Source organism: Thamnophis elegans, chromosome Z, assembly GCF_009769535.1.
Source record: "Thamnophis elegans isolate rThaEle1 chromosome Z, rThaEle1.pri, whole genome shotgun sequence".
Classification (NCBI taxonomy): Eukaryota; Metazoa; Chordata; class Lepidosauria; order Squamata; family Colubridae; genus Thamnophis; species Thamnophis elegans.
The window spans coordinates 135306563-135326462 of record NC_045558.1 but is presented as its reverse complement, the minus strand read 5'-3'; the positions used below and the strand labels follow the sequence as shown (position 1 = coordinate 135326462).

General features: G+C 39.6%; 1 gene segment (V, D, J or C); it reads right to left on the bottom strand.

Moving 5' to 3' along the window:
- Positions 1–2860: 2860 nt before the first annotated feature.
- On the bottom strand, positions 2861–10149 carry LOC116521928 (the record flags this gene model as incomplete). The annotated part of the segment is given in 3 exon segments: positions 2861–2899; positions 3545–3852; positions 10104–10149. Coding segments are annotated over 3 exon segments (393 nt in total), but the record flags the coding sequence as incomplete, so codon positions are not given.
- Positions 10150–19900: the final 9751 nt, after the last annotated feature.

Here is a 19900-nt window from a genome sequence, read left to right as displayed (position 1 = left end):
AGTGATGTGCAGTCACTAGAGGCATGGGAGGCGGGGCCTCACCAGTCTCCTGAGGGAAAGGAAACTATTTTTAAAATAATTAAAAAGGCCAAGGTAGTTGCTCCCAGACTCTAAGTCACAGTGACTCTGAGTCTCCTCAGTGCAGTTAGGAGGAGGAGGCTAGAGAACTATGGGCTTCCTTTGCATAAGGAATTTTTCGTCTTTTAAGAGTCAACCAAGGGTTAAAACGCAAAAAATTCTATATGCAAATGAGGCATGTGATTCTCCCACCTTGTCCTGCAGAGGGCACTTTGTTTAGAGCCTATTTTAAAACATTTAAGCATAGTCATCCACGTGGTGACTCTAGCAGCAACAAACCTAGCCTGCTTGGCCCTGGCTAGACCAAATCTAGCATTTTTGACACAGCTGGAAGGTATGTGGGTCAGAGCGAGGGGGCAGGGGGGAGGAATTCAATTTATTTGTAATGTAAGTAATTGTAATTTGTTTTTATTGTGTGTGTGTGTGTGTGTGTATGTGTGTGTGTGTGTGTGGTGTTTTTTTTACCCAACTCTGCTGGCGCGCGGGCTGGCACATCTATTTTTCATTTTTCATTTTTTTTCATTTTTCATTTTTCATTATTTTTCATTCTTGATTTTTCATTTTTCATTATTTTTCATTTTTTATTTTATTTTTTAAAGCCATGCCGCCTCGGCACGCTATAGAGAGAAACATGTCGGTCATCTGTTTTGAGGCTGTTCATTTGCAGGTACAGCTGGCTTTTGGCATCGTCCCTGGAGATGGTGAAGCGTCTCTTCACTTTGTCAGAGTAATAAAGATATGAAGACCATATATATGCCACCCATTCAAGTCCTTTCCCTGGAGACTGTCTCACCCAGCTCATCTCATAGATGCTGAACGAGAATCCTGAGGCTTGGCAGGAGAGACGGAGGGACTCTCCAGGTCTTCTCACATCTCCTCCAGTTTCCACCAACTGGACTTGAGATTGAACTCAAGAAAAGATTGAACAAAAGAAAAGTGTTTCATTGAGATCTCCTGTATACAAGAAAAGCAAATGGAAGGAAATTCCCTATAGAGGGAAACATTTATCTCTGAGGGATGCAAGTAAGAAGACCAACTGCAGCCATGGGGTCATTTTGGCTTTCTCTAATGAATGGAGAAGAATCGATAGGGAATGGTTTGGGAAAGTGCTCAAGATTTGTGCTGGTGGGTGTAGCTTTAAAAGTAAAACCAACTGACTTCTTTAAAGGGGAAATTTCACCTCGATTTACATATTGGTTGAGATAAAAGAGCTCCTTGGTGCATTTATCTCAATAGTTTTCCTTGTAGGCTCCTACAATGGTGATCTTGAAGTAACATTCCAGCCTTGAGAAAACTGAAGGCATCCTTTAATTAGAACAATTAAAGGAAAGCCTTCAAAATGTTCACCACTTTTCAGAATTGATTCAAGCTAACATATGATGAACATGCACTAAGTGTGCACTAAATACACAATCTCTATGTAGACTGAGTTATACTAACAAAATCTCTTTGGATTCTTCAACTAATTCAGGTTGTTCTACATTTAGCAAAGCAAAAGTAAAGTCAACTCAAGTATGTCTTTATGGCGAGGATTTTATGGAAATAGTAGATACGCACACAGTCTAATAAACAATGAGAAGGGAAGGAAGGGAAGGGAAATGAAAAGGGAAGGGAAGGAGGAAAGGACAGGAAAGGAAAGGAAAGAAGATTAAGGAAAGGAGAACAAGAACAATGGAAGGAAACTAATCAAGGAGAGAAACAAGTTATAACTAAGGAGAAATTTCCTGACAGTTAGAACAATGAATCAGTGGAACAGCTTGCCTCCAGAAGTTGTGAATGCCCCAACACTGTAAGTCTTTAAGATGTTGAATAGCCATCTGTCTGAAGTGGTGTAGGGTTTCCTGCCTAGGCAGGGGGTTTGGATTAGAAGACTTCCAAGGTCCCTTCCAATTCTGCTATTGTATTGTATGAATGAATTTTGAGCTGTTTTGCATGTCTGCTTTACATGATCAATTGTCCCTTTAGGTTGTTTCAATGTACAGAAAAATATGAAGAACATTTCCAGATTGTAGACAACTTCTCTGTTGAAAAATATGTCTGTCTGTCTGTCTGTCTGTCTGTCTACCTATCATCTATCATGTCTGTCTGTCCATCTATCATCTATCATGTCTGTCTGTCTAGCTCTTGATCGATAATCATTCATTCATTCATTCATTATCTATCATCTATCTATCTATCTATCTATCTATCTATCTATCTATCTATCATCTATCTGTCTATCTATCTATCTATCTATCTATCTATCTATCTAGCAAGCTAGCTAGCTATCATCTATCCATCCATCCATCCATCCATCCATCCATCCATCCATCCATCCATCTATCTATCTATCTATCTATCTATCTATCTATCTATCTATCTATCTATCCGTTTCATGGTGAGGTTTATATTTTTCTGAGAGGTGAGATTTTCATGTGAACTTTTCACTGAACTATTACAGAATAAGATAAAAAAATTGTCATGCCCTCCCCAAAAAACAACCTAAAATGAGACAATATCGAATGAGAGGTTTTCTTCTCTACCCCACCTCCATCGGGTGCATACGCAATGGGGTTTCATGTGACAACATTGCCCCCTAGTGCCAAAAGTGACAAGGTGAGGACAACAACTTCCCAATTCTCCGAGAAAGTTCTTTAGGTCGAGATGCTTCCTCAATTTTTCTATGGCGGTTTAGATATTTAAACAAATGATCATCTGGTTTCATTTCTTTTTATCTGCCACAGTACTCAAGGGACAAGATTCATTCAATAATGTAGTAGTAGTAGTAGTAGTAGTAGTAGTAGTAGTAGTAGTAGTAGTAGTTCTTTATAAAGCCAGATCACTTTGTAAACAGGGAAGATGAAACTGAAATTTTCAAGCCATTTTAATTACATTTTCTTCCAGCAAACTCTGTAATTGGACCTAGAATAGGAGAGTTCAAAAGTTCTTACTAGAAAGTGATCAATTCTCAATGAGTAATTAGGATATGGGATGGGAGGGAAGGGGAAGGGAAGAATAGTGAAGGGGAGGAGAGGGGAGGTAAGCTGAGAAGAGAGGACTACTTATATTCCAGCTTCCACGCCCTTCCTTGGTTTCACACTCCATAAAATTATTAGGAGTTTTAGGGCATCCTTATTTTATTAAATAGCTACATTTCTACTGATGGAGGAAGGTAGGCTTTTAAACATATTTAAACTGTCAAATCTCTCAAAGGTGAAAGGCGGCAGATCTGAGAACTGAACTACAAATCCAATAAATGACTACAGGGTTCTAATTAAGGAAAACAATTCTCTCTCCCTCCCTCCCGCTCTCTCACACACACCCATACACAGACATTTTCATTATCATTTCTTCCTTGTCTTGGCAATCGGGAAGTTTTGTCAGTTTCTGTCATAGAAAAAGGCAGCCTTCTGAGGCTGAATTGACTTGCAGAGCTGTCCTGATGAATTTTAGGTTTTTACCAAGCTTCAGATTCACTTCCTCTCACTGTGTCTCTTGCACAGTAATAGACAGCCGTGTCTTCAGCTTTGAGGCTGTTCATTTGCAGATACAGCTGGCTTTTGGCATTGTCCCTGGAGATGGTGAAGCGGCCCTTGACTTTGTCTGAATAGTAAGTAGCACTGGAAGGGTTTATGTGTGCCACCCATTCAAGTCCTTTTCCTGGAGCCTGTCTCACCCAGTGCATCCAGGAGCTACTTAAGGTGAATCCAGAGGTTTGGCAGGAGAGACGGAGGGACTCCCCAGGTCTTCTCATATCCCCTCCAGACTCCACCAACTGGACTTGAGACTGGACTCCTAAAATGAAAGAAGTTTCAGTCAGCTCTCCTGCATATAAGAATTAAAAGGAAAAGAATCCAAATGGTTAAGAAGTGATTACCTCTGAGCATTAATAGAAAGGACACCAAATTTAAGCACAGGAACATTGTTGCTCCCTCTAATGAATGGAGGGTAATTGACAGGAGAGAAATCTGGAAATCACCAGCACAAACTTTGTGTTGGTGAGTGTTGCCTGAAGAGGGAAACCCTGAGCTTTATAGAGGAAATTGTGCCTCAATTTACATATCGCTTAAAACAAATGGGCCCCTCCGGGCATTCTCTTTGCACAGACTTTACAACTGTTCCCTTGACCACATTATTTTGAAGAAATGCCAAAGAACAATGGAGAAGAAACCAGAAGGCACAATCTGAAACTCACAGATGAATTGTACATCCACAGTCTAGTGCCGTGATGGCAAACCTATGGCATGGGTGCCAGAGGTGGCACATAGAATCCTCTCTGCGGGCATACACACTGTCGCCAGCTGATCTTCTGGTTTCCAGCAGATGGTCTTCTCGGGCAATGGACCACTGGAAAACAGCCTGAAAACAGCAACAAAAATGGCCAAAAACCCTGGCCAATTTGAGGGCATTTTCCGGCGAGAAAATGGCTTTAAAATGATCCAAAAAACAGCCTTAAAACAGCTGAAAAACAGCCCAAAACAACTGTTAAGAATATAATTCTTACGGTTAAGTTGGCAATATATAAATCATGTAACAATGTTTTACCTGTTTCATTAAATCATGCTGCAAAATGGGATTGGCTGCTGTTTTCCTCAATTGGCCATAAGAGGGAGCCAGAATGACTGTTAGCTCTCTGTTCGTTAGACGCTGGGCTGATCTGGAAGTGCCGTGAACTATTGTAAATTTTGCAAGTGTTAGAAAACTTTGAGTTCTGAACTGATTATATGATACTGGACTATGTTATTTGGATTATCCCTTAACTGAAAGACGTTGATGACTGACTGTCTTATCCGTATATGACTTGGACTGTTTGATGGACTCTGATACCTCTATTTCCACCAAAGTAAAAGGCTATTTAAACTGCAATGTCTCTGTATGCTGGTTTGTGTGTTTTCCAACAGAACTCTCACAACACTTTGCTGAACGTACTTGCTCTCCCAATAGGGAGCTTACCTAACAACAATAAAAACACAGGCATGTGCATGCCAGCCTGCTGGTCTTTGGGTTTCCGGTGCTCCGGCACATGCACACACATTACAGTTTGGGCACTCGTGCGGAAAAGGTTCGCGATCACTGGTCTAGTGTCAAAAGTGTCTCAAAGTCCCAAATCAACTTTGCTGAATATCTGATAAAGGTGATTTTGAAATGCCAAAAGTTAAGAACAGTCAAGAGTCAGCTTTTAAAAAAATATATTGTTTGTACAAAGTGTTTTACATTAAGTAAGAGAAAGTCTTTTGGGTTATGTCAGAGTTTATGGCAGCAATCACATCCAGAAAGCACACACAGGTGACTGATTCAGCAGGATTCATTAACTTCTCTTTATATATAATATAACACATGAAATAAATATACAATACATAAAGCAGGTTTTCCAACGTGGTAGTAAATACAAGCAACCATAGGTAGAGGAGAGAACAGTTTCAGTTTCAGTTAGGAGCAGCAAAGTGTTTTTGAGCTCAGAGCTTTAATACAGAATAGTTGAGCTAAGCCACGCCCAGGCTCCTTGCTGTCTCCTTGTTGCTCACACAGCAAATACTGTTTCAGTTTCCAAACAGCCCTCATTGGCTGACCTTGTTACTAAGCCCTACTCCAGTTCATGAATACTACACTGAAAGGTAAAGACTAAGGAAAGTGGTCCGGAGCCCCAAAGAGAAAGAATGGACTATTTCTTTTTTTAAACAGACATGTTAAAGACAGCATTTAAAAGTGGTAAAGCAGTTCAAATGATATATCTGAGTTCAAGAACCTGTGTTTCCTTAACCAGGTTTTCCATGGAAGAAACTCATGGCTGCATATCTAGCTGCATAAACAGTAAGACATAAATTACCATTGGCAAAGAACAGAAGTTTCAAGGTCACAATTAAAGCAATCACATTATAACTTCATATTGTACCATCTCTTGGGAGGATGTGACATTTGCTACTTGGCAAACATTTCAGGCATCTTCTGTTTGCAAGGCACATCTGTTTTGAAATCAGGCATGGCTTTCAGGAGGAAATTGAGGTTTCTTTGAGATGTGGCATTCTCCTAAGACCGATTTGGTGAATCAGTAAGTATACCAGATGGAAAAGATATGCCTCGGAAAGGAGATATTATGCTTGATTTGCATGCCCTCGCTGCCCTGATTTGCATGCCCTAACTGTCTGAGAATAGCGCCCCTCTGGTGTGAAACCTGACCAAAGGATAGATACACCAAATTGTAAGAATCCTGTTTTCAAAGGAATTCCCTGAGGACCTGTATGGAAAATGGGCACTTTTTGCTTTGCTCTCGATTCACTTCCTCTCATGTGCCTCCTGCACAGTAATAGACTGCCATGTCTTCAGCTTTATGGCTTTTAATCTGCAGATACAGCTGGCTTTTGGCATTGTCCCTGGAGATGGTGAAGCACCCCTTCACTTTGTCTGAGTAGTAGGTTGCTCCTCCATCATAACTTGTCTTTTTGCACAACACAGGTTCAAATCCCAATAAGGGTATGGCTAGCTGATGAGAGCTAAATAGCTTGAAATAGATCTATACTAGTCTCCCTTTATTTATTTATCAGCACAAAAAAAAACCACATACATACATACATACATACATACATACATACATACATACGTGTGTGTGTGTGTGTGTGTGTGTGTTATTTGTGCTGATAAATAAATAAAGGGAGACTAGTATAGATCTATTTCAAGCTATTTAGCTCTCATCAGCTAGCCATATCCTTACTGGGATTCGAACCTGTGCTAAATAGCTTGAAATAGATCTATACTAGTCTTCCTTTATTTATTTATCAGCACAAATAAAACACAAATATAACAAAGGCAACAGTAAAAATATTGGGTTTCTGTCGTGATGGACTCTTGTGACGAGCCGATTGACAGATGATGGAAGCAGTTAGCTTCCTCCCATAATTGGGGCTTACCAGGGGTTGTGACACTAAATATATATATATATATATATTTATCAGCACAAATAAAAACACACATATATATATATATATATATATATATATATATATATATATATGTGTGTGTGTGTGTGTGTGTGTGTGTGTGTGTGTGTGTGTAATATATATATATATATATATATATATATATATATATATATATATATATATATATATATATATATATATATGTTTTTTTATTTGTGCTGATAAATAAATAAAGGGAGACTAGTATAGATCTATTTCAAGCTATTTAGCTCTCATCAGCTAGCCATACCCTTACTGGGATTTGAACCTGGGTTATTATATATACATAATAATGGAGGACAGCCTGTGGCTTAGTGGTTAATCTGCCTAATATGTAATACAGCCCAGGTTCGAATCCCAGTAAGGGTATGGCTAGAAATAGATCTATACTAGTCTCCCTTTATTTATTTATCAGCACAAACACAAACACAAACACATACACACACACACACACACACACACACACACACACACACATGCCTTTGTAATATCACCTACATCATTCTACTATTCTACTATTCTTACAGTATAAAAAATTATCCAACATTTTTCATTTCCATTTTTTTTTCTAACCACTGATAGAACAAATCCCAGATCTTATAAAATGGTTCATCTTCTTGTTCTCTCATTTCAAATATCAATTTACTCATTTCAGCATATTCCATTATTTTTCGAATAACTTCCTCCTGCGTTGGTATTTTCTCATTTTTCCAATTTCTTGCAAATACAATGCTAGCTGCCATTAGGACATTTACAATCAAATATTTCAGATCTCTATTATATATTTCCGGTATAATTCCCAATTAAAAAAAATATCTGGTTTAAAGTCTGTGTGTTTTTGTATCATTTTCTCCAACCACATGTGGATTTTAGTCCAATATTTTTTAGCTTCTGTGCAAGTCCACCACATATGGTAGTATGATCCCGGTGTCTGATGACATTTCCAACACTTTTCCGATTTGCTCTTGAACATTCTTGCTATTCTTGTTGGGGGCAGATGCCACCTGTAAAAGAGAATTTGCATTTCTGTCATCTCCATTCATAGTTATGAATGATCAAACAGGGGAGGCGGCGAAACAAGAGAGAGGAATGGTTTTAAACATCTCAAGCTTGGCTAGAAAATGAAAAAGGAAGAAATGGAAACAGTTTTAACTCAGAGCTATAAAAAGGGATTATGAGGAAGTCTCTTGGGAAGGCAGGTCTCCAGAGACCTATTGAGTGATAATTCAGAAACAGCAGAGGAAATCATCAGGCTAACAGAAGAAACCTCACTTTCATTTCTGTGAAGTGGAGAAGAATAGAATAGAATAGAATAACAGAGTTGGAAGGGACTGTGGAGGTCTTCTAGTCCAACCCCCTGCTTAGGCAGGAAACCCTACACTACTTCAGACAAATGGCTGTCCAAACTTTTCAAAAACACTTCCATTGTTGGAGCATTCACAACTTCTGGAGTCAAGTTGTTCCACTGATTAATTGTTCTAACTGTCAGGAAATTTCTCCTCAGTTCTAAGTTGCTTCTCTCCTTGATTAGTTTCCACCCATTGCTTCTTGTTCTATACTCAGGGGCTTTGGAGAATAGCTTGACTCCCTCTTCTTTGTGGCAGCCCCTGAGAGATTGGAACACTGTAGAAGGTAGAAGTGACTCATCAGGCACAGGGTCTGAAGAGACCTTCATTATATAGGTAAGAAAATAAGGCTTGGGATAATGTTCCTGATCTCCAGGAGTTCTCCAGAGCTTCAGTCTGAATAGAAAGAGCTCAATAGTCTCACCTCAAGAAATAAATAAAAACAATCCATTATTAGCACTTCCTCCCTTAGAACTACCCTGTTTCCCTGAAAATAAGACCTCCCCCCACAAAATAAGCCCACCCTGAAAATATTGCAGTACTGTAGCAGCAGCCATGATTTGACCACGCCAGAGGTGGGTTTCTACTGGTTCAGACGAGTAGGTAGTAACTCGGCTGGACACGCTCCTGAACTGGTTCTATCCTCTGCACTGCCATCTTGATTTTCTTTTCTGCACATGCGCAGAACAATCTTCTTTGAAAAAAATGTTATTTTTTTTCCTTTTCTAATATGTGCATGCACATACCTTTTAAGGTAGAGATACGTACGTCCATGGAGCAATTTTTGTGCGTGCACCGAACCAGTAGTAATGCTGGCAGGAGCCTACCCCTGGACACACTCACTCTTTTCTGCACCTCAAAAATAATAAGATCTCCCTGAAATTAAGGCCAAGTGCTTATTTTGGAAGTCAAAAGAAAATAAGACCCTGTCTTCTTTCCGGGAATATACGGTAGTAGTTACTTATATTCTTGGGTGTAATGTGTAGTTCATCCCTGAGAAAGCTGCTATCAGAGAAACACAATTCTGTACATTGATGGATCAGATCCTTTCTATTCCTACCATCCTACATGCATATTTCCCTTGTTTGAAAACCAATACACATCTGGATACACTGGGGGCGAATGAAAAAAGTTTACACAAGCACTTAAGAAAAATTTATGATAACATTACTAAGGTTAAGGGCTAAGACACATGAGTGGTGGAATGAGAGGGAGAGGATCAGGACTCAGGAAATATCAACCTGGATTGAGTATGGAATTCAAATGTGGTGTTCATTACATTAAAAAAAATGCAGAACTGCTGGGTGAAATAGGCAGTTTTTGCTTGGCTTCACATTTACTTCCTATCACTGTGTCTCTCGCACAGTAATAGACAGCTGTGTCCTCTAGTTTGAGGCTGTTCATTTGCAGATACAGCTGGTTTTTGGCATCATCCCTGGAGATGGTGAAGCGTCCCTTGACTTTGTCAGAGTAGTAAATAGATGAAGACCATGTACCTGCCACCCATTCCAGTCCTTTTCCTGGAGCCTGCCTCACCCAATTCATCCAATAGCCACTAACTGTGAATCCAGAAGCTTGGCAGGAGAGACGGAGGGACTCTCCAGGTCTTCTCACATCCCCTCCAGACTCCACCAACTGAATCTCAGACTGGATACCTAGAAAGAAAGATTATTTAATAAGACCTTCTGTGGAGAAACAGAAGAAACTGAGGAATAACCTTTCTGTTTGGAGGGGAAAATAATACCTCTGAGGACAACTAACAAGGGCATGAGGTTCAGCCAGAAAGCCATTATAGCTTGTTCAAAAAGTTGGTGGATTCTTACTGTTGGGAAAGCATTTACTCAACACTCAACCTTCGAGCTTTTGAGTGCAGCAGGAGAGCAGGAAGTTATGGTTCCTTTGAACAGGAAGCTGTCACAGAATTTACATAGGCCTCAGGATAAAAAGAGAGAGACACTGCTTTGACCTCCTAGAGTGCCTTCATCTTTCATTGTAGATATGACTGAAAATCGCCCAACATCAGTTATGGTGTATTTATTTTAATCCATCAGAAATATGTGGAGCAACAGGTCAATTTTTTCAGAAGGAAAATTATATCTTGAAAATTCAATGTGCAGAATCATTTGAGCATTTGGGAACATTAAAGCTGGTTGATAACTTACTGTCTTGTTCTCTGCAGGATGGAGATGTAAATCACATTTAGTGGAAATTTAGGGGATTGGAGGCGAAAACATACAATGAACGGTTGGAGGAATTGGGCATGACTAGTCTAGTGAAAAGAAGGACCAGGAGTGACATGATAGCAGTCTTCCAATACTCTTATTTTTAATTATTTTTTTATTTTTTCATAACCACTCTTACATCATTAATCTTACAGTATGTCCTCTGGATACAATCTTTGTGTCATCATATTTAACAGTTACGTCATTTTTAATCTATTTTTATCTTACATTTTCATTTACATTTCAATTGCCTTTTAATTCAACTCCTCTCCTATAAATCTAGGTTCTTTTCCAAATTATTCAATTTCCTGTTTATTTTTGTCTATATTCATTTTCTAGCCAGTGATAAAAACATCCCCATATCTTATAATGCTCTGGTTCTTCCTTCTCTTTAATTGTCAATGTTAATGTGTTCATTTCTGCACAGTCTAATTTTTTTTTAAATTACCTCTCCTTCTAAGGGAATTTTTTTCCATTTTCCAATTTTGTGCAAATACAATTGTAGCTGCAGTTATTACATGAATAATTACATATACGTTTTCTTTATTATATTTCTCTGGTAAAATATCCAACAAAAACTCTTCCAGCTTTAAATTAATATGCTGCTGTATCATCCTTTCCAACCACATGCAATTTTTTGCCCAATATTATTTTGCCTCTGCACATGTCCACTACATGTGATAATATGATCCCGGGGTCTGGTGGTAGTCTTCCAATACTTGGGGGCTGCCACAGAGAGGAAGAGGTCAACCTATTTTCCAAAGGATATAGGTATATAGATTAATGGAGACAGAATGAAAAAAGGAGATTGTTCTGCCTCTACTACAAGAGCCGAGGTGGCGCAGTGGTTAAATGCAGCACTGCAGGCCACTTCAGCTGACAGTTATCTGCAGTTCAGCGGTTCTAATCTCACCGGCTCAGGGTTGACTCAGCCTTCCATCCTTCTGAGGTGGGTAAAATGAGGACCCGGATTGTTGTTGGGGGCGATATGCTGACTCTGTAAACCGCTTAGAGAGGGCTGAAAGCCCTATGAAGCGGTATATAAGTCTAACGGCTATTGCTATTGCTACATGTTACTTGGTGTGCAGCTTAACATGCAGCTAAACTCATCTATTCTCCAATAAAACAGATCATGTGTGTAGATCTGGATGCTTTATTGAAAGAACAGGATAGGCTGAAACTGGGGAAAATAGGGACACATACAATGAGAACCAAATACGTAGGATTAAGTTACTGCTGAACTTAACACTTAATAAATACAAGCAATTTAAATATCACCAGCGATGCTCTCTGTGTAGGATGTGGGTTTATCCCTGGATGACTGGGTGCCACTGATTAAGATGGATTCTTCTATATGCTTTTGTCTTCTCCAAACGATAAAGGAAATGGAGTCTGGCTTCCCAGCATGCGCTTGATTTGAGAGTCCGGGCTGATGGGTATATGGGTTGGGTCAGCTTCAAACAATATAATTGTTAATTTGTCTGATCACTAGATGGGACTAGAGAGCAGCAACAGTATATAAAGATCATCTGTTGGGATATATTTGTCCATCCAGCCATTAGATGGGGCTAGAGAGCAACAATAGTATATAAAAAGTTATATGCTGGGGCAGGACAGAGAGAAATTTGGGTTTTAACCAGTTTGAGTAAAGAAATTAATGGAAAAGAATGAAAAAAATCTAGAAAAATAGAAAATATGGCAACATTGACAGAAAAAAAGGGTTTAATGTTGAAGGAATGAAAAAGAAGCAGTAAACAGATGAGAGAATGAAAGGGAAGACAACTTCAAAATAACACAGCAAGGAAGAAATGCAAGAAATGAATCCATATCTTTCCCTCTAAAGAAAATTAAACTTTCAACTTTAAGAATCTCATTTTATTCCATAGCCACAAAATTTCCCTTTTTTTACTTCCATGATCAGCGGAGTGAACCTACTCCCAGATCCCACTTACTATTGTAGAGATTTATATGGCCCTTTTCTCTGCTAGTTCACAAATTCAAATTTCTGTGATTGAATCCATTTGAAGAATTGCTCAGAGGCAGAGGAAGTTCTTGACTGGTTTGGCTCTGCAACAAAACAAGACAGACACAGACTTCAACAGATAACAGAAAGAAATAATTGCTACCAACCTGCATTCCATCGAAGACCTGTACACTGCACAAGTCAAAAAGAAAGTTGTGAAAATATCTACAAGACCCCTTACATCCTGGACACAAATTGTTTCAACTTCTGACCTCAAAACTATATACTATAGGGCACAGACCACTAGAACCATTAGACACAAGGACAGTTTTTTCCCCAAACACCATCACTCTGCTTAACAACTAATCCCCACAACACTGTCAATTTATCTACTAAAACTATATTATTATTATTATTCTCTTCCTTCCTAGTAACTTTCTCTTTCCTAGTACTTATCTCTTTCCACTTATGACTATAGCCATGTTGCTTGTATCTTTAAAATTTATATTATTTCAGTTGTTTCCTAGTATAATTTGAATGCTTATTAGTAAACTATCACTATCACTAAGTGTTGTATCTTAGGATTCTTGATTAATGTATTCTATTTTATTTTTAAACATGAAATTGATAGATAGATGATAGATAGATAGATAGATAGATAGATAGATAGATAGATAGATAGATAGATATGGATGGATGAACATATAGCTAGATAACTAAATATTGGTAGCTAAAAATCTATCTATCTATCTATCTATCTATCTATCTATCTATCTATCTATCTAGATGGTTGGTTGGTTGGTAGGTAGGTAGGTAGGTAGGTAGGTAGGTAGGTAGGTAGGTAGGTAGATAGATAGATAGATAGATAGATAGATAGATAGATAGATGATAGATAGATAGATAGATAGATAGATAGATAGATAGATAGATAGATAGATAGATAGATAGATAGATAGATAGATACCACTAGCTAACTAGCTAACTAGCTAACTAGCTAACTAGCTTACTAGCTAACTAGCTAACTAGCTAACTAGGTAGGTAGATAGGCAGATAGGCAGATAGGCAGATAGGCAGATAGGCAGATAGGCAGATAGGCAGATAGGCAGATAGGCAGATAGGCAGATAGGCAGATAGGCAGATAGGCAGATAGGTAGCTGGATGGATGGATAGATAGATAGATTTCTAAGTGCCAGTCTATTACTCTTACCACTGGACTACTTTGCATTTATACCTTTTTAGCTATTGTGCATATCCACCACATTTAATAAAATGTCCCTTCATGTTGTTTGCATTTCCCTGAAAAGACTGAAGAACATTTGAAGATTTTAGGTACTGTAGTTTTTTCTGGTGAGGAACACCAGTGGTAAAACATTTTAAATATAAAGGAAATTCTCAGCTTCGTATACCCTCCTGAAATGTACATTTTTTTCATGAGACCTTTTAATCAACTATTCTAGAAATATCATCAAAAATATGCTATCAAAATGAGACAATACTAATGAGACTTGTTTTGTTCCCTACCCCACCCCCACTAGGCGCATACGCCAAGGGGTTTCACGTGACAACATTGCCCCCCAGTGTCCAAAGTGAGGAGGTGAGGGCACATCTTCCTAGTTCTCCAAGGGAGATTCTTTAGGCCCAGATGTTTCCTCACTGTTTGTGTGGCAGTTTGGATGTTTAGAAAGAGGATCATAAAGTTTCATTTCCTGCCTTCTGCCATGATACTCAAGGGCTACATTTCATTTTTTCCCCCCTGAATTCAGATTTATTTATTTATTTATTTTGCAAACAAGGAAACTGAAACTGCAATATTCAAGCCATCTTCATTATTTTATATATTTTTTTCCAGCCAACTCTCTAACTGGACCTAGAACAGAAGAGTCCAAAGTTTTCACTAGACAGATGTCAATCATCATTACGTTATCAAGATATGGGGCGTAAGGGAAGGAGAAGAAAGGAGGAAGGAGAAGGAGTAGGGAGTAGGGAGGGAATGGAAATTTTATAGTATCCTTCCCCTGCCAATCCCTCCAAACCACACCGAGCAAGCCACACCCACAGAACCAGTAGTAAAAAAATTGAATTCTACCATTGCTTTTTTCCCATATGCAAATTCAAACCTGTATGACTGAAACAATTTGGAAAGCTGCTCAGAGGCAGAGAAAGTTCTTGATGGGCTTCAGATTCACTTCCTCTCACTGTGTCTCTTTTGCACAGTAATAGACAGCTGTGTCCTCTGGTTTCAGATTGGTCATTTGCAGATACAGCTGGCTGTGGGAATCATCTCTGGAGATGGTGAAGCGTCCCTTGACTTTGTCTAAGTAACGAATTGGAGATGAGGATCTACCAATATCTGCAAACCATTCCGGTCCTTTCCCAGGAGCCTGTCTCAACCAGGCCATGTAGTAGCTGCTGAAGGTGAATCGAGAGGCTTGGCAGGAGAGACGGAGGGACTCCCCAGGTCTTCTCACTTCCCCTCCAGACTCCACCAACCTAACCTCAGGTTGGACTCCTAGAAAGAAAGATGTTTCAGTGCCATATCTTACGTACACAAACAAAAAATGCTATAGAGAGGGAAACATTACCTCCAAGGGTTGCTAGTAAACTAAACATAATGCTTAGCCAGAGAATCATGCTTGCTCTCCTCTGATGAATGGAGGAGAATGGATAGGAGATGATATGGGGAAAGTGCACAAACTTTGTTCTGGTGTGTGTAGCCTGAAAGGGAAACAAACTGCCTGCTTTAAAGGGGGAAATTTGTTCCCCAATTTACATATTGGTTGATCTAAAAGAGCTCCTTGGTGCAGTCACATTTTCCTTGCCCAGTCCCTACATGGGTGGGTTTTGAAATAGCTTTTCAGTCCTTTCGAAAACAAGGGATGTATTATCACATGTGGCACAAAGAAATTAGTTAGGTAAGCTCCCCGTAGGGAGAGTGAGTATGTTCAGCAAAGCGTTGTGAGAGTTGTGTTGGAAAACACACAAACCAGCATACAGAGACACTGCAATTTAAATAAGCTTTTACTTTCGTGGAAATAGAGGTATCAGAGTCCATCAAACAGTCCACGTCATACACGGATAAGATAGTCAGTCATCAACGTCTTTCAGTTAAGGGATAATCCAAATAACATAGTCCATAATCATACAAACAGTCTGATACTCAAAGTTTGCTAGCAGTTTCAAAACTTACAATAGCTCACCGGACTTTCTAACAGCCAGCTTCCAAAACACTCAGATCAGATCAGCCCAGCATCTAACAAACAGAGAGCTAACAAGTCATTCTGGCTCCCTCTTATGGCCGATTGAGGAAAACAGCAACCAATCACATTTTACAGTACGAGTTAAAGAAACAGGTACAACATTGTTACATGAGTTACATATTGCCAACCCAACTTTTAGATTATATTCCTAACAATTGCTAAACAGCAAATAGCTATGAAAGTGGAATTATTTATATTGGGAATATCTACAAGGAAATATGACAAAAAGCACAATATTTGATTATGCATAATGGCAGCGAGAATAATACATGCACAAAATTGGAAGAATAACAATATACCATCAGAGGGGAATGATATAATGAAAGCATAAGAGTGTTTAGAGATGGACAAACTCACAAAAGAAATAAAAGAAAAGGAGGAAACAGAATATTACATGGTATGGAACGAGTGGTAGAAATGGCTAGAGGACAGCTGTAAAGCTTAAGGAAAGACTAAATGAAGAAGACGCAGGAGCTAGAATAGCAATGTATAGGTGGAGATGAACAAACATGTATAAATGGAAACCATACATAATGAAGGATTGTAAATTAAGGAATGTATATAATACTATCCTATCTACAGAGCAGGGGTGGGTTCCTGCCAGTTCTAATCTCTTCTGTAGAAGAGGTTCCACAAATCTACAGTGCTGTTTAGAACCGGTTCCAGCTCCCTCCCCCACACCCATCCGCACATCATCAAGATGAAGAGCGAGAGGAGGAATTCTGGGAGTTGAAGTCCACAAGTCTTAAAGCTGTCAACTTTGAACACCCCTGGGGTTTTTCTTCCTAAAGGGTTAGGGGTGCAAGGGTCTTGTAACTTGACAGCTTTAAGACTTGCACACTTCAATGCAAGAGTCCCTGAGTCAACATGACTGGAGGAGGAATTCTGGGAGTTGAAGTCCACAAGTCTTAAAGCTGTCAACTTTGAACACCCCTGGGTTTTTTTTTCTCTAAAGGGTTAGGGGTGCAAGGGTCTTGTAACTTGACACCTTTAAGACTTGCATGCTTCAAATGCCAGAGTTTCTGAGCCAACATTTTGGTTGCTAAGCAAGAGCGTTGTTAAGCGAGTTTCACTACATTTTACAAGTTGGCCATACCCACCCAGTCACCTGGCTTGCAAGCCATTCCCACCCAGTCACATGGCCGGCTAGCCACTCCCACAAAGCAGGCCACACCTACAGAAGAGGTTCTAAAAAAATTTTGAAACCCACCACTGGTACAGACAAAGAGAAACTGAAATAAGGGAGGGAGAAGTGTATTTACAATGAATGCATACTGAAGTGAAAACATTGTACAAAAGGAAATTGCAAAAAAAAAAATTGCCTTATGTTAAAAAAAAAACTGTTTAATAAAAATTATTTTTTAAAAAAACAGGGGTGGCAAATTCAAGGGCCGGGGGGCGGATCCAGCTCATGGGATGCATAGATCTGACCCGTGGGGCCGACCTGGAAACAGCGAAGGCCCTCCTGAATTCTGTTTTTGCTGACACATGGTGGCAGGAAGTGGTTGCAGTTGAAAACGGAGCTCGGGAGCCTGTTTCTGCTGGCACAGCTCTAAGACTACCACTGGTGCCCTACAACACAAGTGGCATCATGGTGGGCTGCACACACCTTGGCCATGCCTCTGCCCCCCTCGAGTTCAAACGCAACCCTGATGTGGCCCTCAATGAAATCGAGTTTGACACCCCTGAATTAAAAGGAAAACCTGCACAATTTTATCACTACTCAAAAGAGATTCAAGGTAACAAAGGATGATCATGCACTAAATCAAGGTCACGTGAAGTGTTAACGCCACTTTATAATGCCTTGGTAAGGCCATACTTTGAATACTGCATTCAGTTTTGGTTGCCACGATGTAAAAAAAAGATGTTGAGACTCTCAAAAGAGTGCAGAGAAGAGCAGCAAAGAGAATTAGGGGACTGGAGGCTAAAACATATGAAGTACGGTTGCAAGAACTGGGTATGTCTAGTCTTATGAAAAGAAGGACTAGGGGAGACATGATAGCAATGTTTCAATATCTCAGGGGTTGCCACAAAGTAGAGGGAGTCAAGCTATTCTCCAAAGCACCTGAGGGTAGAACAAGAAGCAATGGGTGGAAATTAATCAAGGAGGGGAGCAATTTAGAACCTAGGAGAAATTTCCTTGTCATTAATTGGCAGTTAGAACAATTAATCCATGGAACAACTTGACTCCAGAAGTTGTGAATGTGCCAACACTGGAAGTTTTAAAGAAGATGTTGGATAACCATTTGTCTGATATGGTATAGGGTTTCCTGCCTAGGCAGAGGGTTGGACTAGAAGACCTCCAAGGTCTCTTCCAAATCTGTTATTCTATTCCATTCTATTCCATTCTATTCCATTCTATTCCATTCTATTCCATTCTATTCCATTCTATTCCATTCTATTCCATTCTATTCCATTCCATTCTATAGAGGTGTTCAAAGAGACACCTTAGCGATAGGACATGAGACAATCAATACCTGAGTTCAAGAAAAACTTTGCCCATTTCTTTTCATGTTCATATGCCCACTTGCAGAAAAGGAAAGGAATTGAATGCAGGCGAAGGGCATTTTCTGGACTTCAGATTGGACACTTAAAGTGAAAGGAATTTCAGTGAGCTCCCCTGCATACAAGAATTGAAATGAAATGAAACCAAACGGGTAGGAAAGAATTACCTCCGAGGACAGCTAAAAAGGACACCAAATTTAGCCAAAGGATCATTTTTGCTCCCTCTGATGAATGGAGAGAATTGATAGGACAGGATCTGGGAAAGCGCACAAACTTTGTGTTGGTGGGTGTAACCTGAAAAGGGAAACCGTGAGGCTCCTTTAAAGGGGAAATTGGGCCTCTATTTACATATCAGTCGAGATAAAAGAATGCTGCAGAGTATTCTGCTCTCAATTTCTTTGCACGGACTTGACACCTGCGATTTTCATAAAATGTTAAATAAAAACATTTTTTAAATGTTATTAAATAATAACAGGCATCCTCTGGTTTCAGGTTGTTCATTTGCTACCATAAATAACTTTTGGAGATGGTGATGCATCCCTACCCTTTAACCATGTAGTAAAATCTGAACCTTATCAAGTTAAAGCTTTAGTTTGGCAAGAGTCTGTCTCTTAGATGGAAGCCAATAAAGAATTGGATTTGATTGGATCTCACTGTCTCATCTTTGGGCTTGGGCTTAGTGCTGCCAGCCAACACCGAATAACCAAAGGTAGCCAGAGGATATCCTTCTTCCCAGCTCAGATGGGATGAGACATATTAGAACTTAAAACTGGTAAAACTAGGGAATACTGACTTATTAAATGCCTACATTTGTACTAACAGAGAAGGATATGATATTAAACATATTTAAATTTTCAAATGTGTGTTTCCCTCTCCCTCCCTCTCTCTCCCTTTCTTTCTCCCTCTCTCCCTCCCTCTCTCCCTCTCCTATCCTCCCTCGCCCTCTCTTTCTCCCTCCCTTTGCCCCTCCCTCCCTCCCCCTCCCTCTCTATCTCCCTCCCTCCCTATCTCCCTCCTTCTCTCTGTCTCTCTCTCTGCCTCTCTCCCTCCCTCTCTCCCTCTCCTTCCCTCCCTCGCCCTCTCTTTCTACCTCTCTTCCTCTCCCCCTCCCTCCCCCTCCCTCTCCCTCTCTCTCCCTCTCTCTCTCTCTCTCTTTCTGTGTTTGTCTGTGTGTGTGTAGAAAGAGAAAAAGAACTGGCACATGCTCACAAAAACAAAAGGCAGAACAACTGAGTCGAAAGAAAGAAAGAAAGAAAGAAAGAAAGAAAGAAAGAAAGAAAGAAAGAAAGAAAGAAAGAAAGAAAAAATGCTGATGAGCACTTTGTCTGTTCTCCTTCAGGAGTTCTCCTTTTTCTCCCTATCGCTCTCTCGTTGACTTGCTCCACTTATTTTCTTCTCTCAGGTTTTTTGATTTCCTCCCCTCTTTTTGACTCATCTTGGAAAGTGTCTCAGTATTCCAAGTAGGAATAGGACATTTCCTAGTTTGCAAACATTTCAGGCATCTACAGTTACCAAAGCCACATTATGTTCTGAACTCAAACATGGCTTTAAAGATCAGATTGTGGTCTCTTGAGAAGTGACATTCTCTCGAGAC